Source organism: Gallinula chloropus (assembly GCF_964237585.1).
Source record: "Gallinula chloropus genome assembly, chromosome: 2".
NCBI classification, from domain to species: domain Eukaryota; kingdom Metazoa; phylum Chordata; class Aves; order Gruiformes; family Rallidae; genus Gallinula; species Gallinula chloropus.
The window spans coordinates 49,421,892-49,434,641 of record NC_140086.1 but is presented as its reverse complement, the minus strand read 5'-3'; the positions used below and the strand labels follow the sequence as shown (position 1 = coordinate 49,434,641).

Sequence of the window (12,750 nt, the reverse complement as noted above, 5' to 3'; positions counted from 1 at the left end):
TATTTGGGAAGAGAGTTTTGGTTTTTGCACTGTGTGATAATTAAATCACTTTGTGGGGGGGAGTTAGGGGCTGGGGGGTTGTGGTTTTTTTCTTGCATTTGCAGGAGGCATGTGTGATAGTGAAGGAGTACGTGGCTTTGCGCTCTCATAACCAGTAGCTGCACAAGTTACTGCTGCCTTTTTGGCCATAAGCTCCTCTGATGACAGGAGACGCTCGCGTAATTTGTCAACCTCAGTGTCGGTGTTAGGATGTGACTGTGGCTAAATGGGAATTAAACGCAGAAGGTGGCTCTCTAGCGAACAACTACAGAGGGTTTGCTGCTCCCTGTATATCCATGGGGCACAGAGAGGCTGCTGGCTAGTGCTTGGCATTGGTACATGATAGTCTGCTAAAGTATTTCCTTAAAAGCTGCAGAAAATGAATTTAAAAGCAATCACTTTAAATTGGACCTAGACTACTTGCATGTAAGTAGGTGTTCAGAGCCAGACTACAAAATCTATTTCTGCACTTGAGGGGTTTCCCTCTCTTTCTCTGTCTCCACCACCCCTTCCCCCAGCCAGCCAGTCTGAAGTGATACAGGAGGGTTTGGGCTTTTTTTATACTTGGCATGTGCTTAACGTATGCAGACTCCTGATTTCAGTTTCTAGCTCTCACTCACGCTGTCAGGCGACTGAAGAGTCTACAGCATGGCCAAACCTTTGGGGAAGAGAGGAGCTGAAAGTGTTACTGCAATTATAAAATAAGGCTTCAGCATCTTACTTATCTGCTGCAAGTTCTGACTAAGATCTGAAGCCCTGTCAGCTAGGGAGTTTCAATTTCAGCACTGAATTTCCTGGCTGCTGTCTGTCCAGGCCACACACTCGACGTGAATTCTTCCCCGTGTAAATAGGCAAAAATATTCTCGACTGCCATTCACACACTTCAGAAACACAGTTCATTGACCCATATCGTGCCTTCTCTGCGCTAGAGATGAACTTAATTCTTCTTATGTGTGAAAGATATCTGCAATTTAAATGACTAATTGCATTGTAGCTTTAGGCTGAACATATTGGTAACGTGCAAATGTTGATGACATGTGAAGGGTCAAGAGATTTATAATTTAGTTGACAATACATTGCTTAAAATGATGTGGCAAAGAGCCAGAAAATTTCAGCTTAATAATTGTCTATTAACTAAAATGACATATTTGTGTAGTATTCATTACCTCCAGGTACAGATTAAGCATCTGATGTAGCCATACAAAGTGACATGCGTACATGAATCTTGGGCATAATAGTGAATAAACTGACATTACATTCGCAGTAATTTGTTTCAATATGTAAAACATGTTGTTGCCTACATTTGAAAGGACTTGTAGGAATGTTGCAATGAAATCTGAGGAAAAATGCATCGTTGAACAGCATTCTCTATTCTTTAGATCTGACAGCTTCATGAGGCGTCTTCGTAGGCTGCAGATAACATCATAAATATACATGTTTGTTTTCAGCTGCACGAGGAGCAGCCTGGAAGCAGAGAGCTAAGCTTTTCAGACACTGGCTTGATCCACCCTAATGGTCTATAATGTTAAAAAGAACCCAACCCTCCCCCCACAAAGCCCAACCACCCAACACAACCATCTTAAATACATTTATGGCTTTTCTTTTAAATTTTTTTATGTAGTATTTTAGTATTGTGAATGTGGGAGTACTTCTCAGACTGAGGCTTGTTAGAATAGGCAAGCATCAGTGGGCTGCCTTGTCACCAAAACAGTATCAGCTTCTTTCACTTTGTTTTCTCTGGTCTAAATTAGACGCTTTCTAGTACAAGCAAAACTGTCACAGTTCTGATGGGGTCTCTTCCTTCCCCCTTGCTACTGGGGGAGACCCAGGGAAGTGTTTGAGCACTCAACAACGTGTTAATGGCTTTTTAACCTATTTTTTTTTCTCCTGTGAGACAGGAATGTGCCCTGTGTTTTACAGCTGGAAAACTAATGTACAGCACATGCTGGATACCACCGACCTCAGCATAAGCACAGGTGACAGAGCTGGGGGTTGAAACCCAGATGATCTTTCTCCGATTCGCTAGGTGCTCTTACCACCTTTTGACAAGGTCTCTGCTGCACACAGCTGTGACGTTTCGGTGTTTGGAGATGTCACTGAAAACTGTCTCATGACTTTGCTTCCTTCTGCTGGTGGTATTTTTGTAATGTGCAGTGGAGCTGCGATGGCACTTTGGGCTCCAAGACTGGGGTGTGTTTATGCCACACCAAAAATTGAAATGAGAACTCTTGGCTTGACTTTTAACATTAGACTGAACACTTGGCTCCTCCCTCCCTGCCTCCCCCCCAAGAGTTTAAAATTTTGAATGTGACTGGCATGAATCCAGTGTAAGAAGGGAGTGTGTGCTCTGCTCACTGAGCCTGACCTGGATTAGGTGGGAAGAAAGGTGTCTGCTGACCCCTCTGAGCTTTGTATCAGGGCCTGTAGAGTACTTTGATATCCTTGTCAGTATGTGGGATCTAGGCTTGTGGGTCACATGCTCCAGATGTGTTGGAGACCAGGAATACGGTGGTGGTAGTTCAGGTAAAGGAGCTGTGGTTCTGTATCAGCTTCACTCTTGTGTGTTCAGAGTTGGTATTTAATTCTCAGTCCAGCCACTGGAGAGAGCTCTAGAGATCTTAAAACAGCTTTGGAAGCAACCTCTCAACAAAAGTCACTCCACAACAGGAGTGGGACTGCAGCAGGAGCTCCACAATGTCTCTGCTGCCAAGATCAGTGAGAGTACTTGATCTCTGTCAGGTGTATATAAAACACTGAGAATCAGGAAAGGGTGACAGCATGTCACTGTGGCGAAGCTGCTGATTTGACCTGACTCTGGTGAGAGGCTGAAAGCAGGACTGCAGCTGCTGTGGCCTCCTGGGGCTGGTTTTAAACCAGCTGGTGGTCTCAGTACTGTGAAGAGCGGTTTATAGTGGTGTAGATGCTGTTGTCACAGTACCTCACCTGGCTTACAAACAGGGCCTGTCAGCTGTTGCTACCCAGGTGGTTGGTATTCAGGCTGACTGGTAGTATTTATGCTGGTAGTTACCCCTCCCGGGCTGCGTGTCTCTGCGTTGTTCCCCTTTCGGAAGGAGAGCAGGGCGCTGGGTGTTCGGTGAAAGGCAGGAACTTCAGGGTACAGCTGAAGCCTTCCAGCCTTCCCTGTGGAAGAAAAGGAGTGCTCCCAATTAAAAAAAACCAAAAGTTGTAGTTAATGGGGTAGTAATTAGCTGTCACAGGAGGGGGATGCAGGCTGGTTGCAGCAAAGTTGGCTGCATTGGTGCTACAGGGATGTGTTTGATACTTGCTTATCATTGTGCTTGTCTGTGGCAGGGTTTAAAGGCAGCACTTTCCTTCCCCTCAGCAGAGGCTCGCAAAGCTGTCTTAGGGCAGGCTGAAGCTTTTGGCAGTGAAGAATCCCCCAAAATAGCAGGTTACAAGCGGTTGCTGCCCAACTGGGAGGGCAGTAATAGAGATGTCTGGGAGCAAGGAGTGGGTTGGTCTTGTCCTAACCAGGGTATTAAGATCTCAAAAGCAGCATGGGGGAGCTTCTCTGCAGGAAGGAGTATGTGAGATATAAGGAGGGGACTGCTGACTGTTGCCTAGGGCCAGACAAAATCGACCTGCTGCCCAAGAGGAGATTCTGAGAACTGAGCAGCAGAGGAACCTCCCCTAAAGTGTCCCCTGTGTCAGCTGAAGAGCTCAAGAATTGGGCAATTAAATAAGATCTTGGACATGATCAGAGGTGCCTGTGATGGTTTGTTTTGGTGCACAAATGGCATTGTAAACTTCAAGGGTTGGGGTTTTTGTTTGTTTCTTTGAATGTTTTATTGCAAAAATTCAGGCAGTGCATCACCCTGCAACACTTCATCCAAAGTCCGAAAGAAAATCATCAAGGATCGGTTTCAAGGCACCTAGATGGGGCAGTAGCTGAAAGGAATTTGTGCTTCTCCGTGTATAAACTTAGAGTTCCCCAGCTCAGTCCAGACTAGAATAGCCTAGGCTGTCTAGTGGTTTCTTCAACTTTAAACTATCGTGCACTTTGAGAGAGGGACTTTTCACTTGGATGTGGCAGCAGCTCTTGGTTTGTATATGTTCAGTAACTAGTCAAAGAGCTGCTGGCCTCTGAAATGATGTACTTGCTAGCTTTAATAAGCCCATGGGATGCTACTTGAAACTTGGAAGTGTGCACTGTCCCTCTTAGCAAATGGGAGTCCAGAATAAACTTTGGCTTTGGATGTGGTATTAGAGCATGACATCGCTTTACCTCTCAGGACTGGGCATGATAGGTGAGAATTTAGGAATAAACAAGTCCGTAACTGCCTCAAACACAGGCAGTGTGCTGCTTCTGCCCTGTTGTAGCATCCTGCCGCTCCAACAGCTTCCAAAGCAGGCTCTGGGATTTGTGCTGTACACCTCCTTTTTGGAAGGGAGTGAGGAGGAGTGAGGTGGCTTTGTTTGGTGTCTTTTTAAAGGTAAGACTTCTAGTCTAATGACTATTTAGAGAGAAAATACTTTTCACCTCCATAAAGTTCTTTGAATTATAAAGGACATTGCTGCTGGGTTACTGAAAACCCTTGGGGTTTGTTTCATTTATAACATTGCCTCAGGCCTTCTGCTGCATCCTGTTAGATTGACCTCCTTTTCAACCCGTGCTGGCAGCTGCATTGCAGAGCTATCTTTTCCCTGGATCCTTCAGGGTTGTCATATGACAAACTTGAACCGTGACCCTTTTGTGTCTTACCAGGACAGCAGTGCCCTCTCTGTGCGATGTGGCCAGCAGTCTTCCCCACTCACGCATTTGTTCCAAGCCATTTAACAAACTGAAAGTTTCAGATGATGGCATTTCATAGTGTTTAATAGTATCGACTCCAAAGCAAACCAAACGGTGCTGAATACCCTGCATGCTCCTAGTAAGAAATACAGCTTCCATTTCTGCAGTCTGCCCTGGGTTTTCTGTGGTTAGTGCACACTCTCTGGTGAATCTCTTTATTTTGCTAATAAATTTCAATGCTTCCCCCCTAACAACAGTGGCATTCACTGCTGTGGTTAGTCTAGCACTGGTATTAGAAACAAATATATGGGGGGGGAGGGGGGGTTAACCAGATTTCTCTAAGCAACGTGGGCAAAGTCATTTTGCTGAAGTCTTGCAGAGAGTGTTAGGGCAAGAATTGATATAGTTAACACGGCATCCGAGCATCACCATCTCCAAGTGGTGTTGATGCTGGCAGGCATTGCCTTGCTGAAGTTACAGAGACTGAGCACTCGTATTTGTACAAATTGCATTCATTACCAGGAACCCTCCAGTAGCGATAAGAGACTGGCTGTGTAGCATAGATTGGCTCCAAGATAAGTAGCCAGTCTATTGTGCAGCTCATGGTAATCTTCCGCCTCCCCACCCCTAATAATAAATCTTGGGGCATTTTGGAATGCGTGGGGGTTGCTCATTCCAGTAGCCTGAATGTATATCTACAAAACATCATCAGCTCCTACCAGTTGTGCTTTCATAACCAAGCGAGGCAGCCGACTGAGATGGATCAGCTTGAGTGTGGTGCTCTGAACATGGGGGTGCTTCCTGCTCTGTGTGTGTGTTGCTCTTGTAAAGGACAAGTCACAGGGGATGGCAGCGATGGTTTTCCTCAAGGAGAGACACATGAACACCTGGAGCATGGGTGTTTGCAAGTGGGACTAAGAGCTTTGCACACCTTGGAGCTCAGCATAGTGGTGGTACTGTCTTAGTAGTTAGCTTGTCCTTTTTGCAAGTGTTTATGTAGTATGACTTGAGTGAAACAGCAGTTATTCATCTTACTGTAATAATACATGTTTAAATATATATATATATGTTAATAAGTGTGTTTTCATTGCCTTGACTAAACAAGCCATCAACTTGCAAGTACTTTGTCTTTTAAAGTATCCAGTGTGGAAGGACTTCTGGATTGCTGGTTTTCAGTGTGTAAAGCTGAACTTTGGCAGGCTGGTCTTATGCAAGTAGGCAGAATAACCCAACCAGTTTGGTTAAAATCTTGTATTTACGTGGAATTCTCATGTTGGATTTTTTTTTTCCTCTCTCCCTCCCCTATTTAGGATTTGAAAGGCAATGGAACCGCTCCTGGATCATCAGGTTTTAGCCTTACGAAACAGCTGCTCTGTCCAAGAATAACCCGCGTCTGTCTCAGGGACTTGATATTCTGCATGGAACAAGAGAGGGAGCTGAAGCATTCTCTAACCTTGTACCATGCTCTTCTGAAGTGATTTGAATTTTACATTTCAACTTGCTGTCTACTGCCAAAGAAAACACTGAAGCATTGTTGCACTGTCTTGAAATTCCAATTTCTGGAAAATGATCCGTTGTAAGGATAACTCTTGTTTACAGATAAACACTTTTATTAAATACCTAACTTAGCACCTGTAGGGTTTTTAATAACATTTGGCTTAAACCAGTCTGTAAACCAGTGAAAACACTGAGCTGCACACACAAGCACCAACTACCTGCTTGCGTTTAACTGTCTGGCAAGCTCTGAGGGCTTGGTACATGTCCCTAGATCAAGTATGTCACTTGCTTCAATACTCTAGAGTCTGCAACATGTGTTCTATGTGTAGTGCCACCTTCTACTCCAACCTTCTTTAGGGAAACAACACTTTAAAGGCACTGCATAGCATGACAACTGTATTTAATCATGAACCAGCAGTCAGTCAACATGTGAATGTATTGCCTACCTGACACGGCACCTCCTTCAGTTGTCTGGGTTTAGAGTTACTACCAGATGCTCATTTGTAGAGAGCAAAGTAGCAAGCAGAAGGAATGGAGGGTGCTTTCTCGCCCCAACCTGGCCTCAACTGCCCTCGCCCTTTCCTCTGAGAAGGGGACTGAAGGTGAACAAATTGGTTGTTCTTGGGAGTGAAGTACATCAGACAGCGTAGTTAGGGCATGCTTCAGTGTTTGGGGAAAATTTAGGGTTACTAAACCTGAATGCAAGGAGTGAAGGAGCCTAAAAAGGAAGTGTAAACACAAAGAGTTTGTCTTTCTGGAGATATAAAATACAGCGTTGAACTTGAGCGTAGATGGAGAAAAAAATGAGCAAAAGCAATCTATGCTGCCTGCAAAAAGGGGAAAACCTGAGACATGTTGAAACATTGCAGCTGAAGGCTCTCTTAAGGAGAAGAGCAGTGTTTGCAAAGCACAGGATTCACTGCTTTATTTAGAATACTGTTTTAACACCTTAATGGGGTATAACAGGGAAAAGTATTTAGACAGTTGTTTGGTTTCCACTCAGTGAGGAGGAGAAGGACTGGATTATTAAGACTGCTAGAGTAGATTCAGAGCTTTTTCTGCTTGCTGGTAAAGACTGTCTTGTGGTGTGGTAGGAAAAACCTCCGGGTCTCCCTTCTCCCCAGTCTCCCAAACATTTTGCCTCCTGTCCCACAGTGCTGTGTAGCATGGCTGTTTCCCAGGACTGGTAGGAAACGACACTGGCTCTATTGAATGGCTTCCTGCTGAAACTTCTATTTTCTTAAGGAACAAGCTTCCTACAGTTACTTGGCATGCTACTTCAGAACTTGAAGCAATGATTCCAACGCCCTCCACCATCAGGACCGCTGCAGGTTAAATTCCGAATTCAATAAGTTTTGAATCAGTTACCTTTTCTTTTGTGTTGGAACAGTAGTGAGCAAACCTAGTAAATGAATGCTGTAAATTAGTTATATATGTATATATAGCATACATATATATATATGTATAAAAAAAAAAAAGAAAAGCAGTACTTTGACTAAGCTATAGTATGCAAGATTGATGGCATCAGGCAAAATTGTTTTGTATAATTAAATGCTTAGCTTTACTTTTTACGTAAAGTGCAGCATTTTCCATATTTGTGTACTGTACCTTATTGGTCAGATGTTAAAAAATTATTTTAAATACTGCATTAAAGCAATTATTTTATTAAAAACAATAAATTGGTAATTTTGTTTCCTAATGTGGGAAATTCAGCGTCTGATGCTGTCATCACGGTGACTAATGGCGTGTCTCAGAGCGAGCCGTGGCTGTTGGAATTGGCATGGTTGCCTCACATGACATACTAATCTTAAACATCCATATTTTAAGGTTTTTCAAGAGAACTGGGTGACAGCAAAGAATTACTTGAAGCGGGAGGTAAGCAGGGAGAAGCAGCAGCCCCTCGTTTGTCTGATTTCCCCCCAGCTGCTCAGCATAGAGGGTCATGGTTTGGGTTTTGGGTGGGTTTTTTTTCTTTTAACACCTGGGAAGAGGTGTTGCTTTGCACGTGTTCTGGGAAGTAAGGACACAGGAACCATCTCAGACTTCAGCAATGTGCAGTGGAAGCAGTGCCCTAAATGATTTTTAAAGCAACTCACAGTTAATTAAGTGCAGGTTGGAGAACAAAGATGAGCATCTGCATATTGGGCTGCCTCTTTGTCGTCTTTAAACCAGTGTGATGCTGCATATGAAAGATGTTGGAGAAAATACTTTATATCTATTTATCAGTTAAATTATGACAGATGATTCAAGTGCTTTTATGGCTTGCCTACAATGCAGCCTGCATGTTTTTATTGCTGCCACAGCATGTTGTCTCTTTCAACAGCAGTTCCTCCCTCTATGCCACCTTTTCCATCCCATCAAAAAAACGCATCTGAAACCCCAAAGTGTTACAGTTTTATCCCATAAGGAGTAGCAGGTGCTTTCAGAAAGCTTTTTCAGCAGGTGTGTGAGCCTAATTTCAGACAGGGACAGGCAAGGCCTTGGTGCAAAGGCTAAAATACTTTCCTCTCTCCACCTGCTTCTCTTTAAGCTCAACGTGGTTTCTGAGAAGAAAGTGGCACTTAGGAGGGAGACACTTGAGCTTTGCTCAGCCACACCAAGAGCTAAGGAGAGGTGACCATGAGTTCGCTTCCTGCCTTTTCCCATGGTGGGCAGGCAGACTGCTCTTCATACAAACAGTGAAGCCCAGTCCTAAGGTGATGAGACCAAACCTTGCTGCTATGCTCCCTTCCCTCCTAGCAGTCAATGTGCTCGTGTTCAAGCTTGGGGGGACCCTGCAGCAGAGCTGTCTGTGTCACTGATGCTGTAAGAGCTCTAAAGTTTACTCCAGGCATTACTTGCTGTCCAGATGCCTGTTTCTGACGCACCAAGCTGCCTGAGGAACTGCCCCGGCCCTCCAGCATTCTGCCTTTAGAGAAAAAGATGTACGCAGTTTTAGGGAAGGAAGCTGTTGCTGACAGATCTTGACTGCTACTATCTTAAAAGCCTGGTGAGGTGAGTTTTGTATGTTACATGATGACAAAAAGTGGCCCTTTACTTTCTCCTCCAGCTGCTGTTTATTCCCTCTACTGCTGTTTCCATGTCCTGCCGCTGAAGCCAGCCCTTTGCACTGGCTTTGACTCCAGCTTTCCCCTTCTCTCCTCCTGGGAAAGACCAGCCGGAGTGCACTAACACACCCTGCAGCTTTGTTTGAGGTTTAATGAGGAAGGTAGTGAGGGCCCCTGAGACCTTGCTAGATGATTCCTCAAAGCCATTGTGCTCTCTTGGACACTTTGACACAAGTAGCTTAAGGCTGCTCTTTGCATCAAGTTGTTGTAGGCCCGTTCTTGCAGGCACCTGTGTCCTCCCATGTGAGCGCACTGCTCAGCAAAAAATGCTGTTGGCTGTTCTCCAGGTTCACCTCTTCACTCTATTCTGTGCTTTCCTCTTCATTTGTAGTCACTGGGGTGAAGGAGGAGAGATGCCGGCGATCCAAGGCTGTCCTGAAGGGGCTTGTGGTCCAAGTGATTGGACTTGAAAGGGGCTTGCTCCCAGCATCTCTGCAAATGAGGGCTGCTGGGTTTCTGGGGCCAAGCACTGCATACGCTTCCCTCTGCCTGTAGCACACACGATGTCTACAAAGCCTCCAAGAGCTGGATCCAGCTGTTGTTATCCAAAGTCTCACAGCTGAAGCCTGCAGCTCTGAAGAGGACTGCAATCTGCAGGTGAAGGCTTTGCCCCCGTGATGAGCAACAGTAGTACCAAGACACAAGAACGTAGCCTGCCAGACCTCTCTCTGTTTTGCCACTTCTGGCACTGGGCTTGTTGGCACGGGTCAGCAGCTTGTCCTACCCTTACCCAGTAAGAAGACAACTAGGCTGCAGTGCCAGTTTCACTTGGTGCAGGCCTTCATAAAGCTAGGTGAGCACTCCTTTTGGCTTTGTAACGCTTGGAAGGAATAGGCAAGAAACTGGGTCTTTTCCTTCTAGATACATCAGCCCTTGTTCTGCTCACCTCGTCTTTCCGCCTCTTTGCCTGTTCTCTATAGCTCCTCTGGCATTTTAGCTGCTAAATTGGCTACCCAGTCTCTTCTCTCGGGATTCCCTGCTTCACGGTTCGCAGGTTGCCTCCAAGCAGCCTGCTTTTGAGAAAATTTTAGCTGTGAAGGAGGGAGCAGAAGGAGGATTGTCATCCTGGCCTTGGAAGTTGAACGGCTATTCTGGAGTGGGAGGTGGTGGTGGTGGTGAAGGTCAGCTCACGTCAGCCCTGAGGCTGCTACTTTCTCTGCAGGGAGCAGATTCTTGCAGGAAGCTTGTATTTTTCATGACAGACTTCCACTGTTAAGTCCTTCTTTGGTTAAGGGTTTTCTACAAGGTCCTTGTAGGTACTTCCCACCTTCCAAGGAATGTTTCTCTAGCAGGGCTGTTTCTTCAGAACCAGTTAAGGTTCTTGCTGGAGACCCTGTCAATGCCAGCTGTCCATTCTCTCCCCCATCTCAGAGTCCCTCAGCTCTTCCATGTACCTCCTCTTCAGCCTCTTCCTGTCTCAGAAGTTGGGAAAGTCTATAGTGATGTCTTGCACGATTCAGCTGGACCCTGAGTGGTGCCAGGACTTGCCCTGAGGCCCCAGGTAGCAACCAGCACACATTTCTCCAGAGCTCTGTCCCTCAGCAGTGTCACTGGAAGGCTGCATCCCCTGAGGCTGTGCCCTAGCAGGAGGGAGAAAAGGTGGGAGTCTTTTTCATGGGCATTGCTAAGGCAAAAGAGTTGTCTCCATCTCAGTAGCTTGGCGTGTCGCTCTCCTGCTGTGTAGGCTTTCCTTGAAGACCTGCAGTCATCGATAAGCGGTTACTCTCTGCCAGATCACAGGGAATATTATTTTGAAATCTACTTGGAACCAACAATTATCTGACAGATCATCTGTATCTGTTTTTGAGAGCTAATTCGTAATTATGTGTAGCTCCCCAAGCTTCTCCAGACATTTGCACTTCCACTTTGAAGTGTTCAGCGTGACGGGGTTTATTATTTACAGTGATTTGAAGGTGTTTCTTATTTCTGTCCTTAGAAGCTGGAAGGAAGGAGGGAGAGTATTTTTTTTCAAGTAATTATGTGTGAATATATGTGTACTCTGTGTGTGCAGGGATGGCTAAGCAGCTCTTCAACATACTCCTTGGAAGGGCTGACTTAGAACAGCTCCTGTGTGTGAAACTCCAGCAGCAAGGAGAGAGGGAAGAAGGAGACACACTCCTGAAGAAGTTGCAGATCTGAATACGCTGAAATCCTTTGATGCCACAGTGCAAAACTGGGCAGAGAATGACGACTGGCTTGAAGAGCTGATCAGCCAGACTTCTCAAGAAGGGAGGGCAGGAAATGGGGAAGGTACTCAGAGGATCAAAGATGGAGGTCTCTCCAGGAGCTTTGGTGATACCTTTGCATGCGTTCTGGCAGAGGCTTTTGTTCACAGAAATGACAGAGAAAGAAAAGGCCTTTCTAGGAATAAAAAAAAAATTCCATCAGAGCAGGTGGGTGAGTGTATGCATTTAATGGAGCAGACTTGCTCAGTAATTTCAGTTGGGGAAGGAATCATCGCAGTTTCCTGTTCAATGAAGCTTTTTCATTAACTTATTTCCTAAAATTTGCAGAAATCCTCTGTAACACTCTCTGAATGAGTGGCAAGAGGGATGATCACCAGCAGCAGCCTGGTGCTGTGGTCCAGCCCCAGGGCTGCAGCACTCCAAGATGTGGGACAGGGGGTCATGTGCTGTCCACTGGAGTTGGTGGCCTGACTGATCCTGAAGGGAGAGGCTGGAATGAGAAGATGTGTAGATACAGCAGATACCAAAAGACTTGTAGATACCAGCATGGGCTACTCAGCATCTCCGAGCTGAAGCAGTTTTCCTCTACTAAGGCATAGAAAGCACGGATGGAGGCTTACAGCTCATGTGAGCATCTGCCTTGCGTCAAGCTGACACAGTAATCAGGGTTGTGCTACCTCTTGTCAAGGCCAGGGCTGTAATTTCCAGCACCCTGCCTTTTACCAGCCAATTCATTAGCCCTTTGCAGCACGGCTGGCAGGCGGTGTGAACTCAAACAGGGCTCATCTCACACAGCTCTCCAAGTCTTCGCCTCTAATTTGAAAGCTTTAGCCTTCTTTATTACAGGGTGAGGGGGGGAATTGAAAGTGACCCAAACTTCAGGTACAGAGGGCAAATATTAAAAGTAAGGTTGGGTTTTGCCTTTGAAATTCCTCACTTCTTAGAGCCTCCTGGTGAGCGATGCCCCAGAGCTGGGGAGGATGGCTCCAGAAAGAGATCCCCTCGAGTGTGCAATCAGCCCTTCACAGCAGTCTGCTGGGGATGCTGAAGCAGAAATCAGTGTTTCGAGTTTTTTTTCCCATGCTGTGAAGAAGAACCTGTGGGAAGGTTCTGCCTGTGTCCTTACACAAAACCAGGATATCCAGTAATTAGTGAGAGATACCTTCAG

General features: G+C 45.6%; 1 protein-coding gene across 1 annotated transcript in view; it reads left to right on the top strand.

The window, feature by feature from the left end:
- Positions 1–6,270, top strand: part of TAF4B (TATA-box binding protein associated factor 4b) — a gene marked incomplete at both ends in the record, with an annotated part of 78,735 nt that extends 72,465 nt beyond the window's left edge. Inside the window, one exon of the mRNA XM_084279873.1 lies at positions 6,103–6,270. Coding sequence (XP_084135999.1) covers positions 6,103–6,270 — 168 coding nt within the window. The remainder of the gene's footprint in view (positions 1–6,102) is intronic.
- Between the last annotated feature and the right edge of the window lie 6,480 nt (positions 6,271–12,750).